Genomic DNA, 16,562 nt, shown 5'->3' with positions numbered 1-16,562 from the left:
ACTGATCATTTCAATATTTTTATTTTAAGTATTTAAAAACAAGCAGTAAAAAAATGACATTAACAAAATCATCATTCAATCACAGGACCAACTGAAACAAAAAATAACTTCCAACAAATCTGTAGGAATTAAGCAGAGGGCAGTCAAGCACACAAACATACATGCGCATACACACACAGCCACCACACAAGACTTATTACGCCTTATTTATGGTCAGCTTACACACTTCTGTTCAGTAACATTCACTGTATACAGACACACACAGCCCCCTCAAGGAAAATAATTACAATTAATAAAATTAAGCCATGGTAGCAGGGAAAATATGCCTGCATCTGAAACATGGGGAATGTTATTTTAAAAATAAAGATTAAAAGAAAAAGAAAAAAAAGGTACCAAGTAGGGAAAAAGGTCTGACTTTCTTACAAACGCAATTTTTGAATATAATCAAAATACTGACAGTTTTTACACTCAGAATACTGACGTGTGTCAGTGTTGTGCTAGATTGCAGGAAAAAAAAATCTTATTTCACCTTTATTAAAAAAGCTAATGTATTACAGGGAAAGGGTAAGGTGAAGGGAGAAACTAAATACTAACCCCAGTAGTTTAGTGCTTTGTTCAATGTATGGGCAAAATGTGTTCCTCTTCTCTCTCATGTTTTGACACCCCCGCCGTCAAAAAAACAAAAACAAAAAAACAAGTATGTTGGAATAGAAAATGCCTAAATGGATGAGCAAACCATGGTATTGTCCTATTAAAGCCAAAAGGGAAACCTCTTGGCAAAAAAACAAAAAACAAACAAACCCCTAAACAAGTCCAGATCCAAGTGTCCAACAGTCCGTGGCACTTTATTGAGTCTGAAAAGAAATACAGAAATCAATTTTAAATTTGCTCCCATGTGTCTTTCATAAATACAGTTATAAAGTATCAAGTGCAATTAATACTTTAAGATCTGGAAAATACCTAATGGATTATTCATTTGAATGAATTTAGCTCTTGTTACTTTGAAGTAATCCAATCAGATTAGGGTTAAGTGGTATTCATGCACCTATTGTTTTACACCAATACACTGTCACTTTCTTCCCCAACACAGAAAAGTGCGCAAAATATTTTCCAACAAGAAGTTTTGTTGTCGTTTTTTTGAGACATGCTTGTGATACCTGTTGTCCCTGCTGTGGACCAGCTGCCTGTCCAGGTGCCTGCCCTGCCTGGCCATAGTACGCAGCTTGCTGTCTGTAGTACTCAGCCCAGGCGGCACTGTAATCCTGCTGACCTCCAGCTGCAGCGCCACCTGCAGCGGCAGCAGTTGCTGCAGTGCCTGGAGCTGCTGCTGCTCCTCCAGATGGTTGAGCTGGAAAAACAACAAGTAATATTACTCTTTAACTAGATCACCTAAATGAAATGTTTAAAACATGAAACGTTGTACAGCAAACTGGGATAAACTATTCTTTAATTATAAATCTTCTCACTGATATTTAAGAGATAAAAAAAAGCCTTTTATGGTCCCACAGCGGGGAAATTACTTCAATTCTCTGCATTTGAGCCATTCCCCGGGGAAGCAGTGGGCTGCCATGAAACGGCACCTGGGGAGCTAGTGTGAAATATCTTGCTCAAGGACACGCCTTGTAGTCAGGGATCGAACAGAGGACCTCTCGTTTTCCTGCCAAAGCCCCACCCACTGAGCTACCAGGCCACAAAACAGCTGTGATAACTGTAAATTCTCATTTGATAAAAATGGTTATCTGTACGGTTAAAACTGGCATCACTTTTATCATTCTAAAACTCTGAACACTCACTGCCCTAATTAAATCTTTCAAATGTAGATACTCAATTCACGACAAATACTACAATTCAAATTGCAACGCTTACTTAAATTTTTATTTAACTTACTCATGCCCATCTTCTTGTAGTATTCTTCCCAAGCCTTTGTGTAATCTGGCTGCCCCCCAGGGGTCTGTACTACTGGGCTCTGGTCCCCTGGTGCTGCTGAAGGGGCTCCTGGAGCCTGACCTGCCATTGCACCCCCTGTTTGTTGGCCATAGTACTGTGCATAGTACGCTGCCCATGCTGAATTGGGATCTGTTGCCGTCTTACCTAATGCAGGTTAGAATAGAAAAAAAACTCAGTTCAACATAATACTGCAAAAAAAGTCAGTATCGATACAGAATTTTTGGGAAGAATTTATGCAAGTGCACAAAATAACAAAAAAAAGTACTCACTGGGGTCATGGGGACCTGGGGCTTGCCATTGCTGGTAGGTATTTCCCCAGCCCTGAGGACAGTATTGAGGACCACCAGGTGCAGCTCCACTAAAAAGGAACACAGGACAGTTTAAACATTAAACACATACATTCATATCATACTGTTCACATTGTGAACTGCACTTACTGTGGTGCACCACCAGGAGGCCCTGCATTATAAGGGTTGGGGTTATAAGGACCCATTGGACCCCCTGGACCAGGACCACCCCCCACAGGACACAGTGGACCCTAAAGGGAATACACCGAGAAAAAAAATACATAGTAAATATCATTTTAAAACCATATCATTGTTTCCCATCACCGCTTCTTAGTTATTTGAATGTACCTCAATTTTCTCTTCTATAAGCTGCTTTGCATGGTCAATCTGTTGCGGGGAGCCACGAATGATGAACAGTTTAAAGTCTAAGTCACCATCTGGTGGGGGCTGGCGAGATATTTCCACAAACGCACCAGTCTGCTGGTTTATGGACTTGACATTCTCTCCTCCTCTGCCAATGACAAGCCCACATTTGTGAGCAGGAATGGAGAAGGTCATCTCTCCCCCAGGTGGACCCCAGTTCCCTTGACCTCTACCACGCCCTCTCCCACCAGGTGGCATCCCTGCACCAGGACCTGGGGGACCCTGTGTAGGGAAAAAAAATAAAATACGAGTTTCTATCACCACAGACTGAGAAAATACACCTCTGCACTGTACTTACCCCTTGCCCACCCTCTTCCCGGGCTCTGATGCTCTGTAGCAGGTCTGTGATGATTGAGGCAGCATGCTGACACTGTTCTGGTGGACCCATAATATGGGCAATTTTTTCTGGACCCGAACCATCATCTGTATGGATGGATGGACAGTTGGAATTATTAATGAGAAAAAAAACACTATCACAACAAACTAAGCTTAAGTCTTAGTGAAGTTAACATGTAATTCGGATTCTAAAGGAGGTCAATTTGGACCAAACTCAAATCAGACTGGTATAATAATACATATTAAATACATTGCAACAGCATGTATAACAATATGTTTTGTTGTATGTAAGTAAGAGTTGCATTTATGCAAAGTAATTAATGAAAACAGTTTTATATTATATATAGTATAATGTCTTGAGTTCTAACCTGGTTTAAACTGTATCTTCACTCCAGCATCACTCTGGATCTTCTTGATCATCTCCCCACTACGACCAATAACAACTCCTACAGAGTGGCGTGGCACAGCTATCTGCACACCAACAAAATGAATACTAAATGGTTACAACCTAAAATGTGCAGTTTTTGCAGAGATGCGTAAACATGCACAACTGCATCATCTGTCAGTATTAATTTTTGTATTGAAATATGTTACTTACCTCGATGCCTCCCCCACCCATCCTAGATCCATATTCATTCCTATCTCCAAAACCTGCATGATCCCTTTCTCGAAGAATCTCGTTGACCATATCTTTTGCTTGCTACAAGAAGCAACATGAAGCAAAAACAAGCGAGTCAACAGAATGTGACACTTGAGTACAAGACACCTGCCAATCAGATAAAAATATCTCCAGGAAGCCTAAAGAGTACCTGCACTTTATAGGGGTCTCCAATGATCCGTAAGGGTTTATCTATATTGGGTGGCTGGGATCCATCTTGAATAAGAATCATTTTAACTCCAGCTCGCTCCTAGACATTTGCAAGACGTGTTAAAATGTATAAAAGGCAAGAAATTAACATATTCAATTTGACTATTCACTAGAACAGATTTGATCTTTCTAATAATGCCACAAAACAGGCACTACTCACCTGTAGCTGCTTAATGGTCTCTCCTCCTTTTCCTATAATAAGACCAGCCTTGCCTGCTGGAATAATCATTTCCTGCACAGAACCTGCTTGACCATTAGACGACTCATGACCCCTGGACACCACGTCATCGATAAGAGCCTTTGCCCTCCTGGAGGCAAATTAAAATATAAAAAGGGAAAGGAAATTGTTGAAGTGTAAGACTATCACCATACATACAATCTAACTATTATATTATACACATACATGATCATGATTAATGATCGTTAGTTTCAGAACAATACCTATAACAGCAACTGTACACCGTAATGTAATGTTTAGTCAACAGGCTCAAAGGATTTGAGTAAACCAGCAGTAATACAGCAATAACCAAAATATCCTCAGTAGCTGTGATTTGTTTAAAACGAGAACACAACTTACATTATGGCATCTGGTGGCCCTGTGAGAGAAACACTTCTTTCTGGAAGACCAGCACTGTCTAAATGAAACATGAAAGAGTCAATTCAAGGAGAGCTGGGAAAAAATATTGCTGGTATTCAAAATTCACATCTAGCATGTAGCTCACCATGTGCTATCTGGACCTTGCAACCAGAATCTTGCTGTATTTTGTTAATTTGTTCTCCCCCTCGGCCGATGACTTAGGATATGAACACACACATTTAGATGTCAGTTGGAATGTGTATAAGTCAACAGTACATTCTCAATAATTAATAACGCAATGTGTGCATGTACTCACTGAGACCAACCATAGCATCTGGTACCCTGTACTCTTCCATCACTGTTGATGGCCTGACACTGTAATAAGAAATCAAAATTTATATATACATACATACCTCATCTCAAAGGTCAATGTAAAAAAACAATGCTGTACCTTTGTTGCGATAGAGCAGCAAGTTGAGCTCCAATAGCTGCAAGAACAGAAAACCTGGTGAAGAGTTGGAACTACGCTTGGTGATTGTAGTAAAACCAACAGTGTGCATGCATATAACTTACATAACGCTGAATCCATTTCACTCTGTGACGCTATCTTCTTAGCATCGGGCTCATCTGAAAGGCAAAATAAGGGTAAGCCTTTCAATGGGACATATGAAGTACAAAATATATGTAGCTTAGAGGTTGACTGTGCTGATTTTTAACCTGCATCTTCCAATGATCGTTTCTGTGCAGCAAATGGATAGCCCTCAGCTCCTCCGTTGTTGCCCACTGGGGGGACTCCGTCTCCACCGATTTTAGCTGCAATCTAGAAGGGCACAAATGTAAATGAAACATTAAGTGTTTGCAACACTGAGAAAGCTATGGATGACTGAATGACACAAGTCTTCATACAAATTTACATCACTAACAGAGTGTTGGCAAAGATTTAAATAAAAATTTCTAACTGCAGAACTTTCAAAAGACAGGTAGAACCAATCTCCAAGGTAGACCCACAAAGCGTTACCCCTTCTGTGAACTGTTGCTCAGCAAACCTATGTATCTGCTGCATCAGTACTAAAAACTATTTTTAAATACTTACAATAAATAGAGTTATTTCATGAGCATCTTAAGCTTCCATGTCTGTATTTAGAAATATTCATAATCACTTTGGCATCTTTAATGTTGGACCTCGGACGAAACATTTAAAACAAATACATAAACCAATGTGATTAAAAAACAGACCAGCAAGTTTACAGCCGTAAATGAGGACCCCAACTATTTACACTCCGATACTCAGTGAAAATGTACTCACTACATAACATTAAGATCTCTTGTCAATTTCATGACTAACAGGTCACACAGTTATCATTAACATACAAAAACATATCAATGTTTAACTTTTTTACATTATATTTTACATACAGACACCGTAATTACATGTAGCTAGTAACGTTAACCTAGCTAACTTAGCTAGCAATGCTACTAACTTAGCTTAATAGCGACGTCTAACGAAACATAAAGAACTAGATCACGAGCACCGCTTTATTTCATTTACATAAATTAATGACCTATGTTTGTGTCGCTGCCCATTAAACTAAGCAAAGCTGCCCCCTAAACCCGTGAATCTGTTAGACATATACGTTAGCTAATGAATGGCACTGCTAACCGCTAGCTCTATAAGTAAAGCTAACCTCTCGATTAGCTGCTGTGTTCCCCACGGCTAACTAGCTGTCCTCTCCTCAAGCCGTGCATTCAGTTACCTCTCTAGCTCGTTGTACGGCATCAGCAAAAGCGTCTTTTTTCATCCCAGCACCGACTCCATTAGTCGACAGACCGCCGTAATCAGACATGCTGGCAGTTATAGACACACTGGGGGCAGACTGGAGCGCTGTGGCCGGGTCGAGCTGCGCAGAAGCGGGAAGACTAGACGAGAGCTTAGAGGGGCACCAATGTAAGCGATCTCACCGAGCACGCCGGCATAGTTCCTCCTCAAAATGACCAATCACAGCACGTTAAGCCGGAGCTTCTGCTTCCGGCTTCTCCCTCTGGAGGGACAGGACGTCTTGAAGGAATGGCAGCGCCGCCTTCTGGTTTGGAGACGACCTGACGGCGTCTTATTTTAGAGTCAAGAATTAAGAGGTTTAATTATTTCAGCAGACAGATTTTTCGATCAGCATTAAAAGTCAAATATGGCCTCTAAAAAATGTCAAAGTTTCTACATGTAAAACTAGAGGACTTATTATTTTCAATACCCATCAATTAAAGAGTCATTAAAAAAGGTGACAAACACTTATCGCACTCTCAGACTGCTCATATTAATAATTAGTTATATACATTTCTTTGGCTCTACCAAGCAGCTTACAAGTATAAGCACCGTACGTACTGTACATTACTTTACGTTAGCTTCAAGATGAAGAGTCCAGCAGGGGGAGCAACGGTCAAGCTGAGAGGGGGCGGGGCTAAATGACAGGTAGGTCCAATCACTGTAGCGCAGGTGATTCGACAGAACGCAATGCATTCTGGGTGTTGTTGGACATGACCATTTTCAGTAACACAACTTGCTTTTCAGTCGTGAAGTATCACTGTAAATATAAAAAAGTCACTTCACTTATAATAAGCAGACTTGGCAACACTGGACCTCGCAATAAATAGCGGTATCAAACCGACAGCAAGTCCCATGCATACCAAATATATTTACAAAATAGTTTAAATGGATAAAACTATTTTAATTCAAAGCTGGGAATATAAAAACCTTATTGTCCTCTGTGACCACTTATCACATCCGGTCTCAGTGAACCTATTTATTTGTAAGAGACATGATTGTTGCAGTGTTTGCAGTGGCTTTGGGGGGGTTGTTAATCATAGTGTTTATGATTCTTTTAATTACTGTTTAACAATATATTATAACGTCTGAACAATTATTGTACAATAACGTAATAACTGTACACTGAACTAAACACTAACCATCAGATTTATTAAAAAAAAAATTAAAAAAAGGTTAGCAAAACAAAGTTTCTTCAAAAACTCTTCATTCATTGTTGGCTAGGAGGTGAGCTACACAGGCTGCTACTCGCAGCAGAACAAGTGTTGTCATCTTCAGCCCCCTTGAAGCGTTTAAAAAACTATATTTTTGCCTTCTTTTAAGGCTAATGCGACATGTGTGTGCACATCGGGGCGCAACTTCGCCATGCGTGATACGGTGGACAACTGTAAACGCGCAAATGTGGAGACAGAAATTACATCTCATCGTATAAATAATATAAGGCTATTTAGTTCAATAAAAGAAAAAAACAGAAGGTGGGGGGGTAATCTGCGTCAGTATAGTGAAGTGTTGTTTATAGATGTATGACCGACGTTTACAAGCCAGTCCAACAGTTGACCTTGAAGGGAGACACAATAAGGGAAAGAAGACAGAGGCACAGCTGATGAGCTAGATTGGACCCGGGAAGGGGGGAGTAAGGGAGAACGGACAGAATAATACACAGCCAATTCTAGAACATTTTAACAATCCATGATTAGTTTGTCCAGATCAATAGTCCAATCGGTCAGAACTCTGGGCTTCATCGCCTCTTGTGGGACCATGGGTCACCCGTGACATCTCCTCAAACCTGTCTGACAAGGCTATCACCATATTCACCAAGTGTTCAGTCTCCTGTCTTCCTCCGAACGGGCTGAGATCTTACTGGTCAACACTATTCTGATTTAACTTTTTTTTACAGATGTTACATCCTAAGTAGAAGCATTTTTTCCATTTCACCAACATAGTCACAATCTCATAGTGGATGCAGAACATGAAGCATTACAAAGAAAAGTATATGTTTAACAATACATTGATTTACTGAAGCTTGTATCACATGTTTCTACATTATGAAAGTGGTGCTTGATGTCTCATCCTGACCATCTTCTGCTCAGAGGGAGACCAACAGTGAGTTGAAGAGCTTTCAAACTCAGCAGCACAGAGGAAGCAGTGATCCAGTCACTTCCTCTGTGGAGCGATCAGAGAGGTGCAGGTTGCAAGAAGAAGCATCATGAACAAATGTGTTGTTAACATACGTTTCAACATTGTCAGTTTAAGTTTATGTCACTACTATTACTCAAATAAATTACTGCTCAGGTGATGACTTACTGTACTGAGCCTCCAGAAACAGAGGTGATGACATCTCTCCAGGTCCTATGGTCGTCATCTGGTTTCTATTCCCTCGACTGGTGACGGTGAATTTTCCTAAGGAAGGCAAAGGGGAAAAAGGAGAAAGGGAGAAAGAGGGAGAGAGAGAGGGAAAGGGAGGGAACTTGGAGAGAGCGGTAGGAAGAGAGTGAGTTTGGAAAGAGAGAATGATGGAGGGACAGGGAGCAAGAGGAGTAGAAAGAGATAAAATTAAGATTATCACAATAGATAATCAGTCAGGGTTTTTAACAACCAGTATTCACTGGAGCTGTGGACGCAGGGTCTCTGGTGCCTGTCATGGTGGTAATCCCCGAACCTGGTGGTGGACGCTGGAGGTAAGGGATGCCATCAAGCTGAAGGAGTCCTACCAGGTCTGGTTGACCTGTGGGACTCCTGAGGCAGCTGATGGGTACAGACGAGCCAAGCCTGGGCATGCCGTGGGGGACAGAGTGTGGCTCTCCACTAAGGATCTCCCGCTGTGGGTGGAGTCACGTAAGTTGGCATAAAGATTCATTGGGCCATTTGCGGTTATCAAGATCATTAATCCGGTGTCTGCCAAGCTTGCCTTACCTAGGTCCATGCGGATTCATCCCTCGTTCCACGTCAGCTGTCTCAAGCACGTATGCTCCAATCCGCTCCAACGCGGTTATAAAAAGCTGCCGTGACCAAAGACTCGCCCCTTGTTCTCTCTGCCCCTTGTTCCGTCCCCTTGTTCTCTCCACGACGAAACGATTGGCCTTCTCACCAGGATTGAGCAACCCTTGCTCCCCGATCACTGCGACGCACACCTGGACCGAACCGGACCGCACCAACAGCGCACGCTTCCGCGATCACGTGACTATATCGCAGAATATAGCCCCACGTGTTTGTGTGACCGCAAGCCTTATCCACGCTAGTCCCACTTCACACTCCTTTACACGCTTCTTTCCCTGTCAGCGCCAGACACGCGCGCTCCATTCAAAGCTTTCAGAGCTTTCTAGATATTTCTCCTGCTAGAGAATGAGTTCCATGTCGGCATGGTTACAGCACATGACAATTGATGGACTGTATCGGCACATGTTGAAGTGGTCTTGCATGAGCATCAGTAACATTTGTCTGATCAGAGCTGTTTGTTCTGGAGGAGCAAAGTGTTCACCTGAATCTTTATTCATGTTCAATAAACAGATAAATAGCGTTTCTACAATTGTTCATCTTACGTTTTATCTTATGGACCCCAGAAATCTAGACACACAGACACTGGTTTGCACCCTGACATGCAGATCAGCATGAGGAACATCCTGTTTTCTTCATGTGTGCTCTCCTCAGGTTGTTTGGTGAAGTTGTCTTGTGTCTCTTCTGCAGCGACGTTGCTGAAAAGAAACGTGTCCTGGCAGCCTTCAAGCCCATCTTAAACTCATGGTTTCTCATACAGCTGACCTATTGGTGCCCACATTACTTTCTAGTTCAGAAACTGCGTTTTCCTAACCCGGCATCATCAGCCGTTCGGGCCCTTCAGCTGGTTATGGCAAGTGTTTATAGACACACACCACTTACCAACGCTAGTCACACTTTCCATTTAAAACAACCAGTAACTAATATATTTGTCCATTATTACAGTACATCTAACACTGGTAGAAAGAATTTTTACCAACACAGAATAAATCTTAGCCTCTTTACTTGCAAATATGAGCAGAGACCACAATGACTCCATTATAACTTTGTATCATGGACTTATTTTGATCGCTTCACAATGAAAGGGAGAGAGGTATATATTTAATTTATAATTTGGTGTATTTGAGCTATAATCAACAATGATGTATTATTTAATAATTATGTATGCATATCTTCAGATATACAGTATAAGTATAGTACTATATAAGTAGCTAATATACTGCATGTATGTGGCTCTGGACCCTGTAGTGTTGTCACATATCATCAGACACTTCTTTACATAAGAACACTTAGGAAGCACTGAGGCATAGTATGGCAGGTTGCTGTGCTTCTTGCCAAGGCTCTGGCTGTTTCATTCCTGTGAATAAATATACAGTCCTTGCTGTGCTTTCCTCAGCAGTAAAAACATCTGCATTCTCCATTTTAGTGCCATTCAAGAGTTATGTAAAGGAAGAACGTGTTTCATAGGATCTTTTCTTAAGGACGTGTCCAACTCTGTAACGTCACAGCTGTGCTGCCCTTCAGAATCCTGCCCTTTAGAGAACAGGAGCTTGGATCAGTGTTCTTAATAATGCTGTGTTTTCTCTATGTGCCACCTAGGAGAGAAAAAAATGATGCAGCAGGAATGTAACATTACCCTTTAGTTCAGGTAATTCTCAGGCAGGTTCGTGCAAGTTGCCATCCGTGCAAGGCGATGCAGTAGCTGATTAGCTTTCACACCACTGGCATGCATTGCAGTATATTTTTCCATAGCAGCCGCTATTTCTGGGGAGGTTTATCCAAAGGTGACCTTTTCACAAGACCATATATCTAAAGTTGATTTGTCCTTTTTTTGTCCAAAGTAGCTTTAAAGCTGAAAAGTCCAAACTTACACTCTGGCGTATTCATCCTCAGGCATCGCCTCCAGATCAGTTCATGCTTGTACATGAAAGCAAACCCCAAATCGTCAATCCTTTTTTCTACCCTTTTACTTTCCCTCGTTTCCTACCCTCAATGTCCACTCCCAGGAGTATCCTCGTGTATTCATAGACGACGTAAGACACGCTGACAGCAGGGATGACTTTAAGCAGGTTGGGTGAAATCCCTCGATAAAGTCCAGCTACGCCCTCCTGGGTCACGATGCTGCGGAGCAAGGCCAGCATGGAGGGTTTAGGGGCTCCTTTCTCTGTATCTGAGGAGAGAAAGCGGGAGAGCAAAACATTTTGGTATCTCACTTCATATAATGATAAAACTACTTCAACAGACGTTCATTGACACCATGTTTTCTTTTGTTTTAGTTTTCTCATATAGATGTAGTCGGTGAAGATTTTCAGTCATCCAGGTGGAATAGACTGAAGGTTGAGTTGAGTCAACTGGACTTCTTTTCAGTAGAAACATTTCACCACCGATCCAGGTGGCTTCTTCAGTCTGAAGGACGTTGGCCACACATTTCTCCTTCAGTAAGCTTTTCCCTCCCACCTGTAACCATGGGCTTAATTTATTTTCTTGCCCGCTTACCGGCCTGTCAAGAGCTCGGGTCATGTGATGAGGACGACCCTATTAAAAGACTTAAAAGCACTGGAAATGGCTAACAATGCACCTACAGAGCAAAGCCTTTGTCTGTCACTACTCCTGTTACGTTAACCAATGTTTGCCCTTCCAACTTTTCGTATTAACATAATTAGTCTGTGATGATGTCAGACTGGTCATCCTGACCTTGTGCTTGCATTCGGGTGCGGATCAGTGCCAGCGGGTAACTTGCCAGCTGTCCACAGGTGCTGGAGACAGCACCGCAACCAACCAACACCATGACACCCGGGTCCAGACCTCTGTTCCTGTTCAGCCAGGTAAACTTCAGAGTCTGGGGAATAAAGTGTGTAAAAAAACAGAAAACACCACAGACACCAAAGCACTCAGAGCCTGGTGCGCCACTGTCTGACCTCGTAGACTGCCAGGTCGATGCCAGCGTAGGGGATGATGCCTAGCAGGTTTGGTACGTAACCCTTGTAGAAGGCTGTGACGCCTTCCCTCTGGAGGATCTGCTTGGCACAGTCTGCTATTCCAGAGAACTGGCCTGTTTTTCTTAGTGTGAGACGAGTCTTTAACAGCTGTAGGGACGACGTAGCGAAGGGACAAAAAGAAGGGAGTCATTCACTGATCAGCCAGACAGGAAAGTACTCTATGCTGTCACGATGCTACGCAAATGTTTGATATGTGTATTACCCTGATATTACCTCCATTGGGTAGATGGTTGTCTGGGCTATAGCTCCAGCCAAGGAGCCGGCAACAAACCTCTCATGAACCCTCAGATTTGCCGTTTCATTATTACCACGTATCACATTTTTGATCTACGCAGAAATAGTGAGCAACAGAAAGAATAGAGTTAACAAAATGTAAACGTTGTATGATTATAGGCAAATAAAAAATGGTAACAGAACAGATGGAAAAAGATTGGAATATCAAGATGTTCTGGTGTCATATCATCACTCAGGTGTCCACACCAGCAGAGACCACAGAACGTTTAGCGCGGAGGAGACTTTAAAATTGATTCTAAATTCCTGCAAACTAAAAGCTAAGTAAAAGCTCGAGGACAGCGAGAAAGTAAAAAGACGGATGAGGAAGGCCTGATGTTGGCTCCACCTGTTCATAGGCTGTGAATTTGATGGCGGTCTCTGGGGCGATCTTAAGCACGTTGACCCCGTTGCCCCTCCACAACGACCGAACTCCCCCCTCTTTCACCATATACTGAAAACTGCTCAGCACGTTGCCTCTGAAATGCGTTGCGCCGTGAACCTGGTGGAGGAAAGCAAACTGTCACGTACAGTGAAGCACTGAAGCATGAATCAGTAACGTGCTTCGACTGTCACTTGGTTTATGAAGGTCAGGGAGCGCGACCTGTCGGAAGACTTTCAGACGGTCCAGAGGGGCCGTTCCAGTCCGCGACACGGACCCGGCCATGGCTCCGGCCATCAGCTGCCGCCAAACATAGCCAGACTTCTTCTCCTCCTCTGAAAAGTCATCTGGGACTATCAACTGCTCACCTATATCCAACATCTACTGAAGCCGCGGTGGTTGGAAAACAGAAGCACAATAAGAGATGTCAGACGTAGACACACACACAGACGCAGACAGTGCACACAGCTGTCCAAGATGAGCGTGACCTCACCAGTGAACGCTTCCAATAATGCGCCACGTCCTCCATGTTGCTGAGAGACTTAAACAGGAAGTAGTCTCGCCACTCATTCCAGTCAATGGTCATGGTACCATCCCTGTCCATGCTACAAGTAGCAGGTAAACACATACAGCATAAAGTTCAACATTAGTAATATTGGGAACCGAACAAGCAAAACTGAAGCAGTCACAGAGTTGGGAAATAAAGGATCAGCGTTGTCTGCATTGGGTGACGCAACAACCTGAGTAAAATCCTATTGGCGTCCTCCAGACTGATGTTCACGCCGATGGTGCGTAGAGAGTGCTGGATCTCCCCTGCGTCTATCTGACCTGCAAGCAGTCACACACAGCGAGACGCTAGGAGATGTTAAAGAATCACCACAGAATAAAATATACCGAGTTGGTGTGATGGAGGGCTTTACAAACCGTCCTGGTTCTGATCCAGACTGCTAAACATGAGTTTAAGCTGCTTCTCGTTGTTGCGAAGGAACTGTATGAACTCCTCAAAGTCCAGTACTCCATCCTGGTTGGTGTCGCCGGTCTCCACGATCTGACAGCAGAGACTTTGGGCTCAGACCACATATCTGGCATCACAGGACTCAAATAAACCGCTGTCGTGCCATCTGTTGGATGAAACCTGCTACAGCGTGTTGTGTACATGACGATGGGCCTAAGTAGTAGTAATTCATTTATATTCAGGATTTTATAGTAAATATTTAAATATATGATATAAAATCAGCTTAATTTGATTCTTTCACATAAAGACAATTATATGGAAAATATACAAACTATACTTTTCTGGACAGATGGTCATTTTAATTTGTAGCTTCTGATTCATTTGGATGATTTTCCTAATTAGACATATTTGAAAGACCCATGACATTTTTTGATTTGGACAATGATTTGCATGTGAAGAGTGTCCGACTGATACAAAGGTTACCACTCTCGTCTTACAAAGTGCTCCTGCTTGTACCAAAATAGACAGCACGCTGCCCTTTACTCGTGTGCACAAACACACCAAGTAAACGTAATCACCACACTTGATTTTCTTGGCTGCAGTTGCAGAAATGAAGGGGAGGGTGATAAGTCAAGCATGTTTCACAAAAAAAAAGGTTAGAAATCATAGATCGGGGGCTTGTGATGTGTGTGATAACGACATACTCCAGTTCATCACTGCGTTGATTAGCAGACAATGGATGTGAGAGCTGAGGTTATTGATTGACTGAGTGACATGGTGTCAGATTATTATGTTCATCTGACTGTGCAAACATCTGTGTGGTTGGTACACACACATCTGCTGGGACGCGTGTGATCCGCGTGTCCCTACCCTCTCCACGGTGCCACTGGGAAGTCCTCGGCCCGCCAGCCCCGCGCGCAGCTCCAGCGCGTCTATGCGTCCGTCCTTGTTGACGTCCAGCTGGTCAAACAGCTGGGCCCAGTGCTTCTCTCGCTCCTCGTCTGGACAGGGGGCTTCACCGTCCAGGCACTGTGCCCAGCAGAACCAAGCCGGCCCGGATCCCATAGCTGCCAGTCAGAGTTGACGGACGGGACACGGGAGCATCCGTCAGTCGGACTTCACGGCGCTCCCCGGTTGCCAATAGCGGCTCAGGGACCTCAGAGGAGGTTGATAGTTCTGCTCATCCTGGAGGAACAAAGCTCTCACTGCACATGGAGCGGGACCTGTAATCAGACATGGAGTCAAAGTTGGGTTTCAGTAAGAGGCTATGAGCCAGGATGGGCACAGGAGCAGCCGAGAGAGCTTCAAACATATCAGGCTGAGCGGAAGTGTCACTCTCCATAATATTCCACGTGGGAGGTAAATCAACGACGCGGCTGAACTGATCACTCTATACACACATCCTGCTCTGTGCTACAACACGAAGCTCCGCTGGTGGATCGGTGGTCCTGAGCAAAGCAGCCCACGTTTAACAGCTGTCTAACGCTACGACACCGTTCCGTGACTCACTGTTTATCCGCACAGCGAGCCGCCGCCCCCGCCGCCGTCCATGGTGGATGGCCGGTGCTGACCGGGTTGTTGAGGTGAGGCACAGAAACAGCTGGACGCGCAGCGGCAGCTCCCTGCTCCTCGGACGCTTCCACCACGCGAACGCTCCGTAGTGTGGATATTCACGCGACTGCTGAGGAAACAGGAAGCGAGAGACACGCAGCGAAGACGCAGCGCGCTGGTTCCGCTTAGTGAACTGGGTGTTATGGGGCGGTTTGCTCCTGTCATAAACTCGATCCAGGACCATAACATAACACGTGTTGCCCCGCAGTGACCCCCCCCCCAAAAAAAGACATTCTGGGTAGAAAACTTTAAGGAGTCTCTTTAGTCTGTCTCTATATAGGAGTCTCTATACATAACAGAACAATCGCACGTTCCATCGTAAATTTGAAAAAAAAAAATACATTCATGATAGAATAAATATTTAATCATCTTAATTAATTATACATAATTACAGCAAGCGCACTGTGACAGTGTGAAAATCACAGGTTCCAGCAAGTTTAGACGATGTGTCCTTGGGCGAGGGTTCACACTGGCCCGTATCAGAGCTCACACAAGTAAACACACATTTACACCCAGCTTCTTAAAGTCACCACTGACACCGTGACTTTGCACAAAGCTGGAACCCACGCAAACACTGGGGAGAACATGCACACTCCACACAGAAAGACACGCGTCTGCAGAACTCCCATGTGTGATGGGAAAGCACATTTGAACACACGTGCTTCCTGCCAACTTGTGTCTCAAAAGACACTAGAGACTAGACACAGATGATGTGACATCGCAGGCAGTAACCAGCGCCCCCCAGTGGCGGATAACACACACTGCACATGTCTGAGTGACCGTCTGCAAGTTAAAGTTGGACCCTTGACGTTATGTTGCGTTATTCATCATTTTAAAAAGTGAAACGTGCTCCTAAAATGATTCCAGCTTGGTAATTGTACAATATCAATGTACAGTAACTGTAGCAGAACTTTGCCACAAAGAAAGATTAATGACACAGTTTGTTAAACACTGTTACATTCCTCACATACCCTTTTTAAAAACTACAACTACTGCACGACATGTCCTATTGGTGTTTACTGTATGTACACTACAGTTAACATTCAGGCCTGTGTTCTTCAGAAGAGTCCAGTTTTATATATAGTATCAATCTACAT

At 43.4% G+C, this 16,562-nt stretch overlaps 2 protein-coding genes across 4 annotated transcripts; both read right to left on the bottom strand.

Annotated features, from left to right (window-relative positions):
• Nucleotides 1–2: 2 nt before the first annotated feature.
• On the bottom strand, nucleotides 3–6,391 carry khsrp (KH-type splicing regulatory protein). The gene is made up of 18 exons (XM_041070765.2): nucleotides 6,193–6,391; nucleotides 5,156–5,258; nucleotides 5,012–5,065; nucleotides 4,890–4,926; nucleotides 4,755–4,813; nucleotides 4,584–4,655; nucleotides 4,439–4,496; nucleotides 4,022–4,169; nucleotides 3,803–3,901; nucleotides 3,592–3,693; nucleotides 3,362–3,464; nucleotides 2,956–3,080; nucleotides 2,583–2,879; nucleotides 2,385–2,485; nucleotides 2,217–2,305; nucleotides 1,888–2,091; nucleotides 1,158–1,348; nucleotides 3–854 (listed from the first exon to the last, which is right to left on the bottom strand). The coding sequence occupies exons 1-18, from the start codon at nucleotides 6,280–6,282 to the stop codon at nucleotides 846–848; spliced, it is 1,941 nt and encodes a 646-aa protein (XP_040926699.1). The 5' UTR covers nucleotides 6,283–6,391; the 3' UTR covers nucleotides 3–845.
• A 994-nt stretch (nucleotides 6,392–7,385) lies between these two features.
• On the bottom strand, nucleotides 7,386–15,624 carry slc25a23a (solute carrier family 25 member 23a). 3 transcript variants are annotated; one of them, XM_055507330.1, is made up of 15 exons: nucleotides 15,364–15,624; nucleotides 14,725–15,077; nucleotides 13,824–13,947; nucleotides 13,640–13,727; nucleotides 13,393–13,504; nucleotides 13,122–13,280; nucleotides 12,867–13,019; nucleotides 12,461–12,574; nucleotides 12,167–12,334; nucleotides 11,943–12,087; nucleotides 11,236–11,418; nucleotides 9,168–10,843; nucleotides 8,914–9,073; nucleotides 8,559–8,654; nucleotides 7,386–8,417 (listed from the first exon to the last, which is right to left on the bottom strand). In XM_055507330.1, exons 2-12 carry the CDS (start codon nucleotides 14,917–14,919, stop codon nucleotides 10,833–10,835), a joined length of 1,452 nt encoding a protein of 483 aa, XP_055363305.1. In that variant the 5' UTR covers nucleotides 14,920–15,077; nucleotides 15,364–15,624; the 3' UTR covers nucleotides 7,386–8,417; nucleotides 8,559–8,654; nucleotides 8,914–9,073; nucleotides 9,168–10,832. The 3 variants fall into 3 exon arrangements, with proteins under 3 accessions (XP_055363305.1, XP_055363304.1, XP_055363307.1); XM_055507329.1 differs by having other exon boundaries at nucleotides 9,168–11,418; XM_055507332.1 differs by lacking the exons at nucleotides 13,824–13,947; nucleotides 14,725–15,077; nucleotides 15,364–15,624 and having other exon boundaries at nucleotides 9,168–11,418; nucleotides 13,122–13,283; nucleotides 13,640–13,654.
• Nucleotides 15,625–16,562: the final 938 nt, after the last annotated feature.

This window comes from Betta splendens, chromosome 1 (assembly GCF_900634795.4).
Source record: "Betta splendens chromosome 1, fBetSpl5.4, whole genome shotgun sequence".
NCBI classification, from domain to species: Eukaryota; Metazoa; Chordata; class Actinopteri; order Anabantiformes; family Osphronemidae; genus Betta; species Betta splendens.
Note: the sequence above shows the minus strand (reverse complement) of the source record. Positions and strands in the feature narration are given on the sequence as shown.

Bases quoted from the DNA above. Each gene is read 5' to 3' on its own strand.
- khsrp (XM_041070765.2), bottom strand. From the start codon at position 6,282: ATGTCTGATTACGGCGGTCTGTCGACTAATGGAGTCGGTGCTGGGATG. The intron at 4,927-5,011 runs GTAAGTTATATG...CTGTTCTTGCAG, and splicing joins TGAAATGGATTCAGCGTTAT to CTATTGGAGCTCAACTTGCT. The intron at 3,694-3,802 runs GTACTCTTTAGG...TGCTTCTTGTAG, and splicing joins GAGACCCCTATAAAGTGCAG to CAAGCAAAAGATATGGTCAA.
- slc25a23a (XM_055507329.1), bottom strand. From the start codon at position 14,919: ATGGGATCCGGGCCGGCTTGGTTCTGCTGGGCACAGTGCCTGGACGGT. The intron at 13,948-14,724 runs GTAGGGACACGC...CTCTGCTGTCAG, and splicing joins CCAGTGGCACCGTGGAGAGG to ATCGTGGAGACCGGCGACAC. The intron at 12,575-12,866 runs GTGGAGCCAACA...ATTTCTGCGTAG, and splicing joins AATTCACAGCCTATGAACAG to ATCAAAAATGTGATACGTGG.